The sequence below is a fragment of the Salvelinus namaycush genome, unplaced genomic scaffold (genome assembly GCF_016432855.1).
Source record: "Salvelinus namaycush isolate Seneca unplaced genomic scaffold, SaNama_1.0 Scaffold1435, whole genome shotgun sequence".
Taxonomy (NCBI): Eukaryota; Metazoa; Chordata; class Actinopteri; order Salmoniformes; family Salmonidae; genus Salvelinus; species Salvelinus namaycush.
Genome location: NW_024058159.1, coordinates 45,417 through 65,600, shown reverse-complemented (window position 1 = coordinate 65,600; position 20,184 = coordinate 45,417). Strand labels below are relative to the sequence as shown.

The window sequence follows — 20,184 nt, the reverse complement described above, 5'->3', positions numbered from 1 at the left end:
TTTCGGGCTGGGATGGAAATGAGTGAACCGATTTCAAGCTTTGACAAGTTTAGAAAAAAAACAGTCACGGGAGACGTTCACTCTTGCATGGTCGCTGACAGACTGAGAGTGTTTTGGGTCTGGGACTATGAACGGGGCGGAGCTACCGTAGCTATCCAATCATAGCTGACTGGTACAGCCCACCACGCCTCTATTATCCGAACATGACTCTAGTATGCAGCTACGGCTGAGCTATCCAACAGTGGCCGATACAGCTATCCACTCACGGCTGACTCGTCCAACCATGGCTGTTTTCTGAAGTGTCCAACCGTGGTTCTATTATCTATTCCTAACCAACAATGATTCTCGAGAGCTGGAGAGGCGCCAAGTTCATGTAAGAGGAAGCCCCTGGCACTTCTCGGCTTCGGGCTGGGATCGAAATGAGTCAAATGACTTCAAGCTTTGACAACTTTGAAATAGTGGCCAGTGGAATAGTTCACTCTGGCACTGAGTTCGTGTAGTGGAGGCTCAGGACGGCTCTGCTTCGTGTAGAGGAAGCCCCTGGAAATTGACTACACATAAAACTTGTTCTTTTTTTATATTATGTTTTCATTTTGTCATACTCTGCCTTCCTAAATGTCTATTCTGTCAATGACCGAGGTGATATAATATTGAAATGTGAAAATAAAGACATGACTATATTCTGGTTGGTATGTTTTTTTTTTATTCATCAAAGCGCATTGTACACATAAGCATACATAGATACGGTTTCGGGCTGGGATGGAAATGAGTGAACCGATTTCAAGCTTTGACAAGTTAAGAAAAAACAGTCATGGGAGATGTTCACTCTTGCATGGTCGCTGACAGACTGAGAGTGTTTTGGGTCTGGGACTATGAACGGGGCGGAGCTACCGTAGCTATCCAATCATAGCTGACTGGTACATCCCACCACGCCTCCATTATCCGAACATGACTCTAGTATGCAGCTACGGCTGAGCTATCCAACAGTGGCCGATACAGCTATCCACTCACGGCTGACTCGTCCAACCATGGCTGTATTCTGAAGTGTCCAGCCGTGGCTCTATTATCTATTCCTAACCAACAATGAATCTCGAGAGCTGGAGAGGCGCCAAGTTCATGTAGAGGAAGCCCCTGGCACTTCTCGGCTTCGGGCTGGGATCGAAATGAGTCAGATGACTTCAAGCTTTGAAAATTTTGAGATAGTGGCCAGGGGAATAGTTCACTCTGGCACTGAGTTCGTGTAGTGGAGGCTCAGGACGGCTCTGCTTCGCGTAGAGGAAGCCCCTGGAAATTGACTACACATAAGACTTGTGCTGTTTCATATTGTCATACTCTGCCTTCCTAAATGTCTATTCTGTCCATGACCGAGGTGATATAATATTGAAATGTGAAAATAAAGACATGACTATATTCTGGTTGGTATGGGTTTTTTTTATTAATCAAAGCGCATTGTACACAAAAGCATACATAGATACGGTTTCGGGCTGGGATGGAAATGAGTAAACCCGATTTCAAGCTTTGACAAGTTTAGAAAAAACAGTCACGGGAGACGTTCACTCTTGCATGGTCGCTGAAAGACTGAGAGTGTTTTGGGTTTGGGACTATGAACTGGGCGGAGCTACCGTAGCTATCCAATCATAGCAGACTGGTACATCCCACCACGCCTCTATTATCCGAACATGACTCTAGTATGCAGCTACGGCTGAGCTATCCAACAGTGGCCGATACAGATATCCACTCTCGGCTGACTCGTCCAACCATGGCTCTATTATCTATTCCTAACCAACAATGAATCTCGAGAGCTGTAGACTCTTTTGCTTGAGTATGCTTTCGGGGCACAGTCGATAACGCGCTGGACTTCGGGCTACAAGGTTGAGGGTTCAAGGCCTGCTTCCTGCATGTTTCATTACGTTACATTTGACTATCGTTATATTTCTGTGCTACAGAAATTATCTGACAGTTCCAAACTCAATCAGTAGCTTTATTTGTAGTATATTTGTCATTTGCAATTACCTATTAAAAGTAAAACATTGTAATTATTCTTTGGAGCTCTCTCACATATAGTATTCCTACATAGCACACAGAGGTTTACAGTATAATAGTAAAATGGAATAAATACAACATTTCTCCTTCATACCACACAAAAATGCACAAAAACTCACGAAATCTGCTGAAATAAATGACGTACATATATGTGCGAATTGAATGTGAGGTTGGGCTGTGTCATCTGCATAGAGCAAACATTTTAAATAATATCCTCTCTAATAGGCCCAATTAAATGAGAAATGCGCATGGTCATTTGTTGTATGGCTACATCGGGCATGTGACCTCATCATGTCCAGAAAATCTGAGGAATGTACTATACAATGGTTATGATAATGTATTATGTTTATAAATTAAATATTGTCTACTCAAGAAATGTCACATGACAGTATTCAGGCTTAGCCTACACACGTCGATGGAAAAGGAGAATGGTCTGTTCTAACGTTAAACTGCGCTTCAGACCCGAGCGCATAGAGCAAAATAGTCTGCTTGAAATACTGTAGTTTATCTATTTACTACTGTGAAGTGGGTCCAATTGTAACGATTCTCGTCTGGTGCAGGAGAAGAGGACCAAAATGCAGCGTGGTAAGTGTTCGTCATATTTTAATATAAAACTGAACACTACACAAAATAACAACGATGAGAAAACGAAATAGTTCTGCAAGGTGAACAGACACTAAACAGAAAATAAACACCCACAACCCATAGTGGGAAAACAGGCTACCTAAGTATGATTCTCATTCAGAGACAACGATCGACACCTGCCTCTGATTGAAAACCATACTAGGCCAAACACATAGACAAATAACGTACAGAACAAAACATAGAAAAACATAGAATGCCCACCCCAACTCACGCCCTGACCAAACTAAAATAAAGACATAAAAAAGGAACTAAGGTCTGAACGTGACAGTACTCCGGCCGCAAAACCTGAACCTATAGGGGAGGGTCTGGGTGGGCATTTACTACGGTGGCGGCTCTGGAGCGAGACGTGGACCCCACTCCACCATAGTCTCGGCCCACTTATGTGGCACCTTAGGAGCGGCGACCCTCGCCACCGACCCCGGATTGGAGACCCTGGCAGCGGGCCCCGAATAGACGGGAGACTGGCAGCGCCGGAGTGACGGGCGGCTCTGGCAGCTCCTGACTGACGGGCGGCTCTGGCAGCTCAGGACAGATGGGCGGCTCTGGCAACTCAGGACAGACGGGCAGCTCTGGCAGCTCAGGACAGACGGGCGAACCTGGAGAGAGGAGACGGAGAGACAGCCTGGTGCGTGGCGCTGCCGCAGGACCCACCAGGCTGGGGAGACCTACAGTAAGCCTGGTGCGTGGAGGAGGCACCGGAAAGACCGGGCTGTGGAGGAGCACTGGAGCTCTGGTGCGCAGCCTTGGCACCACTTCTCCAGGTTGGATGACTACTTTAGCCCAGACCCTCCTGAGTGCAGGCACAGGTTGAACCGGGCTGTGGGGGAGCACTGGAGATCTAGTGCATACCACTCGCACCTCTCCCTTAGGCTCAATGCCCACATTCGCCCGGCACGGGCGGAGCGCAGGCAAAGGACGCACTGCACCCTCCCAGTGCCCCGGAGACACAGCACGCAGAGCTGGCGTAGGATACCCTGGGCCGAAACGGCGTACCGGAGACCAGACACGCTGAGCCGGCACAATACGCCCTGGTTGGATGCCCACACTCGCATGGCACTTGCGGGGGGCTGGCCTATAGCGCACCGGGCTATGAGCGCGTACTGGCGACACCGTGCGCTTGACCGCATAACACGGTGCCTGACCAGTAAAGCACTGCTTACGATAAGCACGAGGAGTGGGCTAAGGTCTCCAACCTGACTCTGCCACACTCCCCGTGGGGGGGCTGCATCTCGTGCCTGTCGCGCTGCCGTGCTACCTCCTCATATTGCCGCCGCTCAGCTTTCGCTGCCTCCAGTTCTTCTTTGGGGCGGCGATATTCCTCAGCCTGTACCCAGGGTCCCTTGCCTTCCAGTATCTTCTCCCAAGTCCAGGAGTCCAGAACCCTCTGCTCCTGGTTACCAAGCTGCTTGGTCCTTTTTTGGTGGGTGTTCCTATGATATTCTGTGACATGATATTTTTAATAAAAGTGAAATATTGTGTTTCTTTTTCTGTAGTCTTTTAATCTCTGTGTGTCTGTATCTCTTTCTGTGTCTCTATGTGTGAGTACATGCTCTTTTGTGTGTGTGTGTGTGTGTCCGTCTCTCTCTGTGTATGTGTGTGTGTGTGTGTGAATTGTTGAGATAATTTATAAATAATGAGACAATTTGTATCACATTATGCTAAGTCAGTGTATTCCAAACCTCTCCTCTGGGACCCCCAAGGAGCTGTACATTTTAGTTGCCCTTTAGAGCCACTGATTCTGATTCTACTAATGAACTCATCATCAAGCCTCTTGATTGGTGGAATCAGGTGTGTAAGTGTTAGGGGGGCAACAATAAGTTTAGCTAGCTGGTTAAATCTGTCACATTTACGGAAATGTTGATTAATATGCAGTATCCCTGTCAAATACATTTTCGATGAATGGAATGCATTTATGTGTGTGTGTTTCTGTGAATGTGTGTCGGTCTGGTGTGTGTGTGTGTGTGTGTGTGTGTGTGTGTGTGTGTGTGTGTGTGTGTGTGTGTGTGTGTGTGTGTGTGTGTGTGTGTGTGTGTGTGTGTGTGTGTGTGTGCGTGCGTGCGTGCGTGCGTGCGTGTGTGTGTGTGTGTGATTAGTTCACTGTAACTTCACATTATAAATAGTATATTTTTAACTTCATATGCTATATATTATAATCAATATTTTTGGGGGGTTTGCAGAATCATTGTATATCGTTGGTTACCCATCCTATCATGTTACCATAACAACACAGATATGACCGTCTAGCGTCCTTCTGCCGAACCTGGTTGTTGTGTCACACTGCCCTCTCCTGGTAGCACTGCAAAACATCACTCAATCAAATCCCGAAATAAAATATAAATCCACTTTTACCAGAAATGCATATTGTCTTGTTTTGCACGCTTTGTACAAAATAATAAAATGCAGTACTACAGGATATTTCTTAACGTAGCTCTTTATTAGCTAGCTACAACTGGCATGTTCACGTATCTCCAACCATGATCAACTGACCATGACCTAACCATCTGGGTGGTCTTAACCAATCATACCACAGTATGATACGGCGGTAAAATGCATCCAATTATAATTCAGTATGTTTACACATATGAATATTACACATATTATATGGACTGAATACTTACATGAAGTGTATGGAGACTTTACATGACATAAATATGGATATATAATATAAACTAATACGTGTTGAACCCGCCCACTGTGTTGAAACAGGAAGTACATTTATAAGGAAGTAGATGAATAAATGGACATCATCGGTCGAAGAAAAAATGTTTCTGAGGTTTGTAGCTTTCTTTTACAATGTTATGTAGAAACGTGTTTTGGAGAAGTTAGGCCATCGCAGAGAAAGGTGATTTAGGGGGTAAGACATCCGCAGAATTATTATATTATTACATTAGTGATTTCAACTTTTAATAATGATATTTTTTGGCTTCCTTACATTGATGCTGATTCATATTGATGAGCCTAGTCAATGTTATATTATATGGGCGATTGACTGCACATGATCGTGATTATAATTTATTTAAATAAAATAAAAAATGCACCCATTTTTTTCCTCAACATTTCGTGGCATCCAATTGGTAGTTAGTCTTGCCTCGTCGCTGCATCTCCCGTACGGACTCCGGAGAGGCGAAGGCCGAGAATCGTGCGTTCTCCGTAATCACAACTCAGCCAAGCCTGAAGTTTCCGTCCTTAACTATTTTCCGACAAAATAGAACTGCCAAAGGGGGCGGAGTTAGCCGGCAGAGTTCTGTCAAACTATCCAGGTCTGTGACCAAACAATTTGAGCTTCTACTTTTAAAAATCCACCTTTCCAGAAACAAGCCTCTCACTGTTGCCGCTTGCTATAGACCTCCTCCTGCCCCCAGCTGTGCCCTGGACACCATATGTGAATTGATATCCCCCCATCTATCTTCAGAGCTTGTGCTGTTAGGTGACCAAACCGGGACATGCTTAACACCCCGGCCATCCTACAATCTAAATTTGATGCCCTCAATCTCACACAAATTATCAATGAACCTACCAGGTACAACCCCAAATCCGTAAACACGGGCACCTTCATAGATATCATCCTAACCAATCTGCCCTCCAAATACACCTCTGCTGTCTTCAACCACGATCTCAGCGATCAAATCAAATTTTACTAAGACATCAAGGAGCCTCCACATCATGTGCCACATGCCAGTCTTCTGTTGGATATCAGCCACTGTCCTTGAGATGATACTGAAAGAGGCATGGAAGGATGAAGTCCCCAAAACTCTGACCCAGATGTACTCACACTTCATACTCATCCAAATCATTGTGAAGAACAGGAAGTACAACAAAGCCACAGAGACAAACCCAAAGGAACTGTCTCAGTCAGACAAAGAGATGATCCTGAAACTGGCAAAGCTGGCTTTCCAACAGCTGCAGAAGGGCAACCTGATCTTCTATGAGGAGGACCTGAGAGAGTGTGGCCTTGATGTCACAGAGGCATCAGAGTACTCAGCGTTGTGTACAGAGATCTTTAAAGAAGAATCTGGGCTGTACCAAGACAAGGTCTACAGCTTTGTGCATCTGAGCATTCAGGAGTTTCTAGCAGCAGTGCATGCTTTAGAATCATGTCTGGACAAGAAGGAAAATGTTTTCTCCCCCACTAGTGATGATGAAGAAGATGAGGAGGAGAAGGATGATGAAGAGGAGTCAATCCAGTTGTCTGACTTACACAGGAGAGCAGTGGACCAGGCCTTGAAGAGTGAGAATGGACACCTGGACCTGTTCCTCCGCTTCCTTCTGGGTCTCTCACTGGAGTCCAATCAGAATCTGTTACGAGGCCTTCTGACACAGACAGGAAGTACAACACAGACCAATGAGGAAACAGTTGAGAGAACAGTCAGGTACCTTTCAGACAAGATCGTGGAGGAATCCTCACCAGAAAGGATCATCAACCTGTTCCACTGTCTGAATGAGCTTGGTTCCAACTCTCTAGTTGAAGACATGCAGACCTCCCTGCGATCAGGAACTCTTTCAGAAACAGAGCTAGAACCTGACCAATGTTCAGCCCTGGCCTACCTGTTACTGATGTCAGAGGAGGTGCTGGAGGAGTTTGACCTGAAGACATACAACACATCAGAGGAAGGTTATCAGAGGTTGCTGCCAGTCGTGAAAACCTGCAAGAGAGCACTGTAAGTTCTGTTATTGAGTTGATGTTTACAGTATCATTATTCTGAAGGATTTGTATATCTAACAGATTATCTCCTCTCTCCAGACTGGATGGCTGTGAACTCACATATAAATCCTGTGAGACTCTGGCCTCAGCTCTGCAGACACCAAACTCCCCCCTGAGAGACCTGGACCTCAGCTACAATGACCTGGGAGACAGAGGAGTGGAGCTGCTCTGTGTTGGACTAACCAGTCCACTCTGCAACATACAGACACTAGAGTGAGCTAACTATCTTCAGTATCCACTGTCTTTATAGTGGTCATATATTTGTAGGAATTATGTGTTATGTTTTTAACATTATTTGAACATCTTGGTAAATGTGCAGAAACATACATACGATGTGATAAATATATGAAACTAAGGTTAAATATCTTGAGTGAGTTAATGTTTTTAACACAGTCTAATCATGACCTTCTGTTATTGTCTTAATGCATCTCATTATTCTTAAAGCTTTGCATATTTAACAGTGTATCAACATATCTCCTCTCTCCAGACTTCATGGCTGTAAACTCACATATAAATCATGTGAGACTCTGGCCTCAGCTCTGCAGACACCAAACTCCCCCCTGAGAGACCTGGACCTCAGCTACAATGACCTGGGAGACAGAGGAGTGGAGCTGCTCTGTGTTGGACTAACCAGTCCACTCTACAACATACAGACACTAGTGTGAGTTACATATCTTCAGTATGAGTTATTATGTGGATGTTTTAAACATGTGTTAATCATGTGCTCCTCTGCCCTCTAGTCTGGGTCAGTGTGGTCTGACAGAGGGTTGCTGTTCAGATCTGGCCTCAGTCCTGAGTTCACCCAACTCACAACTGAAACATCTGGAGCTGAGAGACAATGACCTGCAGGACTCAGGAGTTACACTGCTGTCTGCTGGACTGGAGGATCCAGACTGTAAACTACACACACTGGGGTAAGTACAGCTGTTTCAGTCAGGTCAGTACTGAGCTTAGTAAAACAAATACTCTGAAAATCTGATGCTTCATGACAATGTTTGTGTCATGGACAAAATGTACGGGTGTCCTACAAGATGATTGACACCAGTACACCAACCTAGACAGCTGTTGTGTGTCTCTGTAGGCTGTCTGGCTGTCTGGTCACAGAGAAGGGCTGTGCTGCTCTGTCTTCAGCTCTGAGGTCAAACCCCTCCCACCTGAAAGAGCTGGACCTGAGCTACAATCACCCAGGAGACTCTGCAGGGGGACTGCTTTCAGCTGCTCTGGTGGATCCCACATATAAACTGATGAAGCTGAAGTAAGTCAGAATATATGTCCTAATAGTGTGAGCAGTGGTTGTGTCATATGTAGTGTAGTAGGGTCAGTAACATGAGGACATGATGGTAGAATTAAGGGGAAGTTTACTCAGCAGGCTGAGCACTCCAACACAGCATACATCATCACCACATGAATACTCTTCTGCATCTCTGATATCCTGTTGGAATTGTTCTCTGTTCTGTATACAGTAGGTAGGATAGAATACCTGTATGTCTCTAGTAATGAATTATACTCCGTTCTGTATGCAGTAGGTAGGATAGAATACCTGTATGTCTCTAGTAATGAATTGTACTCCGTTCTGTATGCAGTAGGTAGGATAGAATACCTGTATGTCTTTAGTAATGAATTGTACTCCGTTCTGTATGCAGTAGGTAGGATAGAATACCTGTATGTCTCTAGTAATGAATTGTACTCCGTTCTGTATGCAGTAGGTAGGATAGAATACCTGTATGTCTCTAGTAATGAATTGTACTCCGTTCTGTATGCATTAGGTAGGATAGAATACCTGTATGTCTCTAGTAATGAACTGTACTCTGTTCTGTATACAGTAGGTAGGATAGAATACCTGTATGTCTCTAGTAATGAATTGTACTCTGTTCTGTATGCAGTAGGTAGGATAGAATACCTGTATGTCTTTAGTAATGAATTGTACTCCGTTCTGTATGCAGTAGGTAGGATAGAATACCTGTATGTCTCTAGTAATGAATTGTACTCCGTTCTGTATGCAGTAGGTAGGATAGAATACCTGTATGTCTCTAGTAATGAATTGTACTCCGTTCTGTATGCAGTAGGTAGGATAGAATACCTGTATGTCTCTAGTAATGAACTGTACTCCCTTCTGTATGCAGTAGGTAGGATAGAATACCTGTATGTGTCTAGTAATGAACTGTACTCTGTTCTGTATGCAGTAGGTAGGATAGAATACCAGTAGGTCTCTAGTAATGAATTGTACTCCGTTCTGTATGCAGTAGGTAGGATAGAATACCTGTATGTCTCTAGTAATGAATTGTACTCCGTTCTGTATGCAGTAGGTAGGATAGAATACCTGTATGTCTCTAGTAATGAATTGTACTCCGTTCTGTATGCAGTAGGTAGGATAGAATACCTGTATGTCTCTAGTAATGAATTGTACTCTGTTCTGTATGCAGTAGGTAGGATAGAATACCTGTATGTCTCTAGTAATGAACTTGGATAGTGCACCAGAACACAACAATATGGTTTAAATGTTGACTGCTTTATTAGGTCTTTGTCAGTCAATAACCTGTTTCTCCTACAGTGTGGATCATGGTGGAGAGTGCAGGCTGAAATCAGGGCTGAGGAAATGTAAGTCTCTTTAATCCTAATTAACTGTATATTCAGAACTATAGTAACATAGTAACTAATCAATACTTGTTCTGTAACTACAAAACAACATTTTATATGAAGATGTGGTTTGATTAAACTCTCCCTTTGTGTACAGATGCCTGTCATCTCACCCTGGACCCAAATACAGCAAACCCAAACCTGGTACTGTCTGAGGGGAACAGGAAGGTGACACGGGTGAAAGAGGAGCAGCATTATGAAGACCATCCAGACAGATTTGACGCATATCCCCAAGTTCTCTGCAGAGAAGGCTTATCTGGATCTCGTTATTACTGGGAGGTGGAGAGGGGTGGTGACATGGCTGACATTGGTTTGGTGTACGAAGGACTGATGAGGAAGGGAGGGGAGGAAGACAGTTTGATTGGAGGCAATAGGAAGTCCTGGTGTTTATTCTGCTCTGATAGAGGTTATGTCTTTTACCATCCTGGAGTCAGTGTCAGGATATCCATCTCTGATCCTGTTCCTAACAGAGTTGGAGTGTATCTGGACTGGCCAGCTGGTACTTTGTCCTTCTATAGTGTGTCCTCCTCTGGTACACTGACACACCTTTACACAGAACACACCACATTCACTGAACCCCTCTATCCTGGGTTTGGGGTTTACTCCTCAGTGACCCTGTGTCAGATAGATGACCAACACATTCAGAGGTGAGTGTTTTAATGTGTTCTGTTGGACCTACAGACAGTTAGATTAGTAGTAGTGGTGTGTTTTAATGTGTTCTGTTGGACCTACAGACAGTTAGATTAGTAGTAGTGGTGTGTTTTAATGTGTTCTGTTGGACCTACAGACAATTAGATTAGTAGTAGTGGTGTGTTTTAATGTGTTCTGTTGGACCTACAGACAGTTAGATTAGTAGTAGTGGTGTGTTTTAATGTGTTCTGTTGGACCTACAGACAGTTAGATTAGTAGTAGTGGTGTGTTTTAATGTGTTCTGTTGGACCTACAGACAGTTAGATTAGTAGTAGTGGTGTGTTTTAATGTGTTCTGTTGGACCTACAGACAGTTAGATTAGTAGTAGTGGTGTGTTTTCCATGTTGCCTCACTGTAATGTCAGTCTCACTCTAACCACTAGAGGGCATCAGAACCCGTTGAATAGGACAGCCTCACTGTAATGTCACTCTCAATTTTGTGTCACAAGCGCAGTGCAGTGTTTTGAGGGGGGAAGAGTGTGTGTAACTCATGATACCTGGTGACTTCACATCTCTAGGGGCTTTCATCAAGATAAGCAATGTCACCTGTAATGTCACCATCAGTATTAGCTTTATGGAAGGTGACATAGTGGGTTATGTCACATTTAGGCAATGCACCCTATACAGGGAGCTGTTCTGTCACCCTTTATACACACTTTGTATTGCTTATGAAGACCGTAATGTATGCTATATCAAGCCTTTATAAGTTGTATTTAGTTTAATCACAGTCTATCCTTCTGCTTTACCAACACCAGAGACCATGGTGGAGAGTGTTGTGTCAAGCCTGGACCTGAGGACACCAGAGACCATGGTGGAGAGTGTTGTGTCAAGCCTGGACCTGAGGACACCAGAGACCATGGTGGAGAGTGTTGGATCAAGCCTGGACCTGAGGACACCAGAGACCATGGTGGAGAGAGTTGGATCAAGCCTGGACCTGAGGACACCAGAGACCATGGTGGAGAGAGTTGGATCAAGCCTGGACCTGAGGACACCAGAGACCATGGTGGAGAGAGTTGGATCAAGCCTGGACCTGAGAAATGTGAGTGTTAACTGATAATTGTTTTTAAATCAAAATATGATTAAAGCGTTCATTATACTTGAGTCCCAGACAAGGAACACAATCATGATCTATTTGGTCAAAACAAACTTCAAATCAAGTTTATTTTATATAGCCCTTCGTACATCAGCTAATATCTCAAAGTGCTGTACAGAAACCCAGCCTAAAACCCCAAACAGCAAGCAATGCAGGTGTAGAAGCACGGTGGCTAGGACTTAAAGGTAGAGTCAGTGATTTATGATGTAGATGCACAAAGTAAACAACATAGTGCAGGGGTTCTTAAACTTTTTCAGCCTGGGACACAAATTACAGATGTTGTGTTTTTCTGGGACCCAAGCTCAGGAAAATATGCAACTATACATAAATATCGGTACATTTCATTGCCCTTATGAGTAAAACAAATGCAATATAGACAAAAACAAATAACAATATATTTTAATGTTCATTTCCCCCATTTAAAACACTCTTACATAAAGGTCTAGGTTGGAACTGTTGCTGCTAAAATACAATAAATAATTTTCATTCTTAATTGAAATAAACTGATTGATCACATCACACAGATGTAGACTAGAAAACACACACAGTCCTAATGAGAGGTGTGTGTCTGGTTGAAGTTTTCAACAAGCATGTCTATTCTGGGCTCCGTGTTTAACAGTGCAACCCTGAGGTCATACTCAGCCTTGAGACTGTTTCTGTACTTGTTTTTGAAGTATGTCAGAGTTGAGAACCCAGACTCACGTAGGTATGTGGAGCCAAACTGGATCAGAATATCTACTGCTTTCTCAGTCAGGCAGGAGACCGCTTCCTGCTGTAGGTGAGTGTTTGCCTCAAAAATCATCTTGCTTCAGTTTATTCCAGTTCAGAATACTAATTATTACTTGTATTTAAACAGCAACAGTTCCAACCAAGACTAGTTTTCAACAATCATTTCTACAGTAAGATAGATGTACAGTAGGCCTGATAATATTTTTTTTAAATATTAATCTGTACTGTTACTAAGGGTTGCACCATCAGTAACTAGCTAGCTTGCTTTCGCTAATTTTAGCTATTAGCTGTGTACAAGGCCAGGGGATTGTTTGAAAGAGAAACTCACATCTACTACTATGAGAGTTAGTACTCCCTTATCTCTGCTTATCATCACCTGTTATAAAATGACAACAATGTCTTGCTAGCTGACTTAGTTTTCCACCGTCGAAGCATTCTGCCCTGTTCTGAAAGAAGTCACTGGGTTTACCATCATGCTGTGGATGTTTGGTCAGGACGTGTCGTTTTATTAATTTGTTCGTTTTGAGACTCATTACTAACGTCAAGCACTTCCCCGCACAAAACACACCGAGGGCGCTCCTCGTTATTTCTCAACGTTTGTATTAAAGAGAGAGAAACTCATCCCTGTATTTGCGTTTTATGACAATTGAGCTCAGTCAGAACTTGTGGCTAGCATGAGTCCATTTGATGACAGCGGCGAGTGATGTTGAGTGGGAATGACAAGTCAGTGGCTGACAGGGCATCATCTGCTGCTGAACGACAGAGATGTGTCGCGGAGTTATCTTCAAGAAAACCGCAGAAAAAATATCCGGTGAACCGCGAAGCACACGGGCATCTCCCTCTCCTACTCACGAATAGCTGCCAAACTGAACAGAGAGCGCAGATGCACTTGGCCGAATCAATTCCAGTAATTAATGAAATAATTATAAATTTACTCTGACACGTCGTGACCCACCATTAACAGGTCCGCGAACAGGTCCGTATAGTGGGTCAATTTCTGCAACAACTAAGAGCGTTGGAGCGCAAGGCTAGACCACTGTTTTGTTTCCGTGGTTACCACGTTGTAAGAGAGTGACGAGAACCCTTGCACATGGACAGATACTGTGTGAGAGAGAAGTCAGGCATCTTGCTCGTCACAATATCTGTGGTGCTGCTCCTACATCATCATTTAGCTGACTCTACCTTTAAGCTCTCATTCTAGGATCTAGCAGAAATCAGGCCCTCAACATTAACAAAACATGGACCAGAACGATGTTGTTTTCTGCTTCCACAAACATTCATTAATATAACACTAATGTCAGATTAGGGTATGTTAATGTGTGGCCATTGAGACTGTTGCTCACTTACAATAATTTGTATTACAATAAGATTGTCCATTTTAAATAACAACTACTTTTGACTTCAGTGATTCCTCAGAGCTGTAAGACTTGTGACCATGTTGAGGTAAGTCATAATGTCAATTATTTTACATCAAATCAAATGTATTTATAAAGCCCTTCTTACATCAGCTGATATCTCAAAGTGCTGTACAGAAACCCAGCCTAAAACCCCAAACAACAAGCAATGCAGGTGTAGAAGCACGGTGGCTATGAACAACTCCCTAGAAAGGCCAGAACCTAGGAAGAAACCTAGAGAGGAACCAGGCTATGAGGGGTGGCCAGTCCTCTTCTGGCTGTGCCGGGTGGAGATTATAACAGAACATGGCCAAGATGTTCAAATGTTCATAGATGACCAGCAGGGTCAAATAATAATAATCACAGTGGATGTCGAGGGTGCAACAGGTCAGCACCTCAGGAGTAAATGTCAGTTGGCTTTTCATAACCGTAAATGTCAGAGTATCTCTACCGCTCCTGCTGTCTCTAGAGAGTTGAAAACAGCAGGAGTCTCAAAGCCAGGTGTGTACTGACCAACCATTCATACTGGGATATAGACAGTCCTGTGTTCTGCTTGTAGGCATGCAGGATTTTAGCTGTTGTCATATTTTGTCATTAGACAGTTTAATTGATAAATCACCAGCATTCCATGTAATATTGAATAAATACATTAGATAAATGACTGTTTATTTAATGGGCCAGTTTCCCGGACACAGATTAAGCCTAGTCCTGGACCTTAAAGAACTTTCTATTGAAACTTCCATTGAGCATGCTTTTTAGTCCAGCACTAGACTCAATCTGTGTCCAGGAAACAGGCCCCATATGTATTACTGACATGCTTGTCCTTGTTCAGGACTCCACACACTGGCTTCAGATTGAACCCTTGACTTCCACTGTCCAGGGAGTGACAATGTTCAGGTAAAATAACTACTTTTAACATTTCATTCCACCTGCTAGTGTATTTCCCCATTACCTTTGGGAATAGTCTTCTAATCCAACCTCTCCATTTGACCATTGACCCTCCCTACCATATCTTGTTGTTGCCCTCAGGCACAGGACACCCAAAGGGAGTTATGAGTGCACAGTGTCTGGGCTCCGCTGGCTGTGTGAGAGAGATGTCATTCTGAAGTATCACTTCAGGAACTGGGATCCCTACAGTCAACTTCTGAAAGACATGCAGTACACACAAGGTGGTCCATTGCTGGACATCACTATGGAGTTAGGTGAACTGGAGGAAGTTCATCTGCCACACTTTGTCTGTTTAGGTAAAACCATATAGAAATAGTATTCAGAAAGACATTTCCATGTAACTTTGTTTCACTTCCTGAATTAATGAATGTACTATTCTGGGAGTTTGAGTTTACTGTGATCTGGTACTGCATATTCTTTGTGTTTTAGTTGGATGAATAATACAATATTTGTCTTTCTCTCCTTTGTATTGTGTTGTTCAGGGAACAACCCTTCCCTGAGGAATGAGATGAAGATTCTTCATGTAGAGGAACATGGAGTGTCTTTAGAGGAAGTGCATGAGGTCAACAGATTCCATGCTAAGATTCTCCATCCCAAGTTCTCAGCTATCTCTCTGATACTGAGATTACTGTCTTGGAACGTAGACGTCCACTGTGAGCTGATGCTCTATCTGACAGTGATGAAGGAAACACTAATTTCTCGCCTATACCTGTTCCCCTGGAACCCCGGCCAAATACAGGTGAGGGACCATTATTATAGAGATGACCTTAGCTAACCAGTGGTGCAGTTTATGCTGACACTCATTTAATGAAGATAAGTGTGTTGCTAGTTTTCTGAATAATGTTTGAATAAGACTATACATTGACTGGCTGGGTATTCCATGCCTCGTTTCGCAGGCTGTGGAACAACAGGAGTCAAAGTTTCAAGGGTCTAAAAGGTTTCCCATCACAAGACCAGAGCAGTCCTTCAAACTATATAGTTCCATCAGACTGAACATTCCCTGTTCTACCTCCATCAATCCACAGGTACAGTTTCAGTAGAATAAGAACATGAATCTGACATTTAAGTCAGTTCTATCCATTGCTCTCTGTCTCTCTCTCTCTCAATTCAATTCAAATGGCTTTATTGGCATGGGAAACATAAGTTTACATTACCAAAGCAATCTCTCTCTCTCTCTCTCTCTCTCTCCAGAAGATTCATTTCATACAAAGAGACACCACACCAAGCTTTTTCAAGGCGGTTGTGAAAATGACAGGGATTGACATTGAGATGGAGTTATTCAGTGATGATGAGAGGACAGTATGGAAAGAAAATGTACCAAAAGGTAGGAGCATATGTCAATCATCACTTTGTACTTTAGTACCAGATGCTATTTAGAGTGATATAACCTCATGTTGTTTATCTTTCAGATGAGTACATCACTGACACCCGTTCAACAAGTAAGTAAACATGAGTTACAGTGCATTTGGAAAGTATTCAGACCCCTTGACTCCTGAGCTCTCTGGAGCAGGTTTTCATCAAGGATCTCTGTACTTTTCTCCATTCATCTTTCCCTCAATCCTGTCTAGTCTCCCAGTCCCTGCCGCTGAAAAACATCCCCACAGCATGATGCTGCCACCACCATGCTTCACCATAGGGAAGGTGCCAGGTTGGCATTCAGGCTAAAGAGTTAAATCTTGGTTTCATCAAACCAGATAACAAAAAAATGTAGGTGCCATTTGGCAAACTCTAAGCAGGCTGTCATGTGCCTTTTACTGAGGAGTGGCTTCCATCTGACCACTCTTCCATAAAGGCCTGATTGGTGGAGTGCTGCAGAGATGGTTGTCCCATCTCCACAGAGTAACTCTGGAGCTCTGTCAGAGTGACCATCGCGTTCTTGGTCACCTCCCTGACCGAGGCCCTTCTCCCCCTGATTTCTCAGTTTGGCCGTGCAGCCAGGAAGAGGTTTTGTGGTTCCAAACTTCTTCCATTTAAGAATGATGGAGGCCACTGTGTTCTTGGGGACCTTCAATGCAGCAGAAATGTTTCGGTACCCTTCCCCAGATCTGGGCCTCGACACAATCCTATCTCGGGGCTCTACGGACAATTCCTTCGACCTCATGGCTTGGTTTTTGCTCTGACATGCACTGTCAACTGTGGGACCTTACATAGACAGGTGTGTGCCTTTCCAAACATTTCCAATCAATTGAATTGACCACAGGTGGACTCCAATGATGATCAATGGAAACAGGATGCAACTGGTCTGAATACTTATGTATTTGTTTATTATTTTTAATACATTTGTTAACATGTCTAAAAACCTGTTTTCAATTTGTCATTATGGGGTATTGTGTATGTAGATTGATGAGGGAAAAACACTTAATCAATTTTAGAATAAGGCTCTAACGTAACAAAATGTGGAAAAAGTCAAGGGGTCTGAATATTTTCTGAATGCACTTTACAAACCAATGGCATGAGGGCCAGTCAACATGGTTTACTGTAGGACCTGGACTAGTCCTGATTTATAAAAGGCTGACTTCAAGAACAATGACATCTCCTCCAGGACTTGATGTAAATTAGCCTGGTTCTGAATGACCCAATGACATCTCCTCCAGGACTTGATGGAGATTAGCCTGGTTCTGAATGCCCCAATGACATCTCCTCCAGGACTTGATGTAGATTAGCCTGGTTCTGAATGACCCAATGACATCTCCTCCAGGACTTGATGTAGATTAGCCTGGTTCTGAATGACCCAATGACATCTCCTCCAGGACTTGATGACACCTCCAGGACTTGATATAGATTAGCCTGGTTCTGAATGCCCCAATGACATCTCCTCCAGGACTTGATGTAGATTAGCCTGGTTCTGAATGACCCAATGACATCTCCTCCAGGACTTGATGTAGATTAGCCTGGTTCTGAATGCCCCAATGACATCTCCTCCAGGACTTGATGTAGATTAGTCTGGTTCTGAATGACCCAATGACATCTCCTCCAGGACTTGATGTAGATTAGTCTGGTTCTGAATGACCCAATGACATCTCCTCCAGGACTTGATGTAGATTAGCCTGGTTCTGAATGCCCCAATGACATCTCCTCCAGGACTTGATGTAGATTAGCCTGGTTCTGAATGCCCCAATGACATCTCCTCCAGGACTTGATGTAGATTAGTCTGGTTCTGAATGACCCAATGACATCTCCTCCAGGACTTGATGTAGATTAGCCTGGTTCTGAATGCCCCAATGACATCTCCTCCAGGACTTGATGTAGATTAGTCTGGTTCTGAATGCCCCAGACTGTTTTTCTATGTCTGTGAAACCGGCCTTAAATACGTTCACTGATGCAGGTCGTGAAATGTACAAATGTCGTTATGTTGTAACCTGACTCTCTCAGGTGCTGTGTCGGGGGCAGGGCGTCCGGCTGAGAGCAGTCTGACTGGTTCTGCAGAGCACCAGCTGCTTTCTGTACGGACAGAGTTTGTGAAACGAGTATCAGGACCTGTCCTGAATGAACTGCTGGACAGACTCCTGCAACACACAGTCATCAACCAGGAGGACATGGAGTCAGTGAAGGTGATCGCTGAGAGGGCAGAGAAGGCACGTGACATCATCGACATGGTGTTGAGAAAAGGAACGGAGTCATGTTCCAGGATGATGAACCTTCTAGGGGAGCTGGACCCTTATCTTTGTTCACAGCTTCAGATCAACAGTGTTGGGGTCCCAACCTAATGGTAGAATGGATAGCAACAGTGTTGGGGTACCATCCTAATGGTAGAATGGATAGTTACAGTGTTGGGGTACCAACCTAATGGTAGAATGGATAGTAACAGTGTTGGGGTACCAACCTAATGGTAGAATGGATAGTAACAGTGTTGGGGTACCAACCTAATGGTAGAATGGATAGTAACAGTGTTGGGGTACCAACCTAATGGTAGAATGGATAGTAACAGTGTTGGGGTACCAACCTAATGGTAGAATGGATAGTAACAGTGTTGGGGTACCAACCTAATGGTAGAATGGATAGTAACAGTGTTGGGGTACCAACCTAATGGTAGAATGGATAGCAACAGTGTTGGGGTACCAACCTAATGGTAGAATGGATAGCTACAGTGTTGGGGTACCAACCTAATGGTAGAATGGATAGTAACAGTGTTGGGGTACCAACCTAATGGTAGAATGGACAGTAACAGTGTTGGGGTACCAACCTAATGGTAGAATGGATAGTAACAGTGTTGGGGTACCAACCTAATGGTAGAATGGATAGTAACAGTGTTGGGGTACCATCCTAATGGTAGAATGGATAGTAACAGTGTTGGGGTACCAACCTAATGGTAGAATGGATAGTAACAGTGTTGGGGTACCAACCTAATGGTAGAATGGATAGTAACAGTGTTGGGGTACCATCCTAATGGTAGAATGGACAGTAACAGTGTTGGGGTACCAACCTAATGGTAGAATGGATAGCAACAGTGTTGGGGTACCAACCTAATGGTAGAATGGATAGTAACAGTGTTGGGGTACCAACCTAATGGTAGAATGGACAGTAACAGTGTTGGGGTACCAACCTAATGGTAGAATGGATAGTAACAGTGTTGGGGTACCAACCTAATGGTAGAATGGATAGTAACAGTGTTGGGGTACCATCCTAATGGTAGAATGGATAGTAACAGTGTTGGGGTACCAACCTAATGGTAGAATGGACAGTAACAGTGTTGGGGTACCAACCTAATGGTAGAATGGATAGTAACAGTGTTGGGGTACCAACCTAATGGTAGAATGGACAGTAACACTCCTACTCAACACCATGGGGTGTATTCACTAGGGAACAGACCTGATCCTAGATCAAAACTCCTATTCAACACCATGGGGTGTATTCACTAGGAAACAGACCTGATCCTAGATCAAAACTCCTATTCAACACCATGGGGTGTATTCACTAGGAAACAGACCTGATCCTAGATCAAAACTCCTATTCAACACCATGGGGTGTATTCACTATGAAACAGACCTGATCCTAGATCAACAGCATGGGGTGTATTCCCTAGGAAACAGACCTGGTCCTAGATCAATCAGGACTCCTACTCAACCAAACTGAATTTGTCCAAAAGAAACGCTTGTTTTTTGTTGTTGCAAAACGTTATGCTACGGTGGGTGACTAATAAATCCACCCCTGATCTGACTGGGCTGTAATTCTTTGTCAATAAATGTTTGTTTCTGGGTAGTTTACTGTCCATATGCCTCATATATACACACACGTTACGTCATTCATCCACACGTCTGCAAGGATCATAACACACCTGTTTGAAATACTATACAAAGAATATAA

At 43.7% G+C, this 20,184-nt stretch overlaps 2 protein-coding genes across 3 annotated transcripts; both read left to right on the top strand.

Annotated features, from left to right (window-relative positions):
- Positions 1 to 6,340: 6,340 nt before the first annotated feature.
- LOC120036683 (NACHT, LRR and PYD domains-containing protein 3-like) lies at positions 6,341 to 10,182 on the top strand. Its single transcript, XM_038983073.1, has 5 exons — positions 6,341 to 7,346; positions 7,430 to 7,603; positions 7,878 to 8,051; positions 8,131 to 8,259; positions 10,125 to 10,182. The coding sequence occupies exons 1-5, from the start codon at positions 6,352 to 6,354 to the stop codon at positions 10,180 to 10,182; spliced, it is 1,530 nt and encodes a 509-aa protein (XP_038839001.1). The 5' UTR covers positions 6,341 to 6,351.
- A 1,531-nt stretch (positions 10,183 to 11,713) lies between these two features.
- On the top strand, positions 11,714 to 18,680 carry LOC120036684 (NACHT, LRR and PYD domains-containing protein 1 homolog). Of its 2 annotated transcripts, XM_038983075.1 has the most exons (9): positions 11,714 to 11,755; positions 13,944 to 13,981; positions 14,765 to 14,829; positions 14,962 to 15,176; positions 15,363 to 15,619; positions 15,777 to 15,905; positions 16,072 to 16,204; positions 16,290 to 16,319; positions 18,253 to 18,680. In XM_038983075.1, exons 3-9 carry the CDS (start codon positions 14,822 to 14,824, stop codon positions 18,585 to 18,587), a joined length of 1,107 nt encoding a protein of 368 aa, XP_038839003.1. In that variant the 5' UTR covers positions 11,714 to 11,755; positions 13,944 to 13,981; positions 14,765 to 14,821; the 3' UTR covers positions 18,588 to 18,680. The 2 variants fall into 2 exon arrangements, with proteins under 2 accessions (XP_038839003.1, XP_038839002.1); XM_038983074.1 differs by lacking the exons at positions 11,714 to 11,755; positions 13,944 to 13,981 and having other exon boundaries at positions 14,429 to 14,829.
- The last annotated feature ends 1,504 nt before the right edge of the window (positions 18,681 to 20,184 follow it).

What these genes read in the sequence shown, in the direction of transcription:
- LOC120036683 (XM_038983073.1), top strand. Translation starts at nt 6,352, where the DNA reads ATGTGCCACATGCCAGTCTTCTGTTGGATATCAGCCACTGTCCTTGAG. An exon ending in TGCAACATACAGACACTAGA is followed by an intron (nt 7,604 to 7,877) that starts GTGAGCTAACTA and finishes TCCTCTCTCCAG; the next exon opens with ACTTCATGGCTGTAAACTCA. An exon ending in TACAACATACAGACACTAGT is followed by an intron (nt 8,052 to 8,130) that starts GTGAGTTACATA and finishes TCTGCCCTCTAG; the next exon opens with TCTGGGTCAGTGTGGTCTGA.
- LOC120036684 (XM_038983074.1), top strand. Translation starts at nt 14,681, where the DNA reads ATGCTTTTTAGTCCAGCACTAGACTCAATCTGTGTCCAGGAAACAGGC. An exon ending in GCCACACTTTGTCTGTTTAG is followed by an intron (nt 15,177 to 15,362) that starts GTAAAACCATAT and finishes TGTGTTGTTCAG; the next exon opens with GGAACAACCCTTCCCTGAGG. An exon ending in GAAAGAAAATGTACCAAAAG is followed by an intron (nt 16,205 to 16,289) that starts GTAGGAGCATAT and finishes TTTATCTTTCAG; the next exon opens with ATGAGTACATCACTGACACC.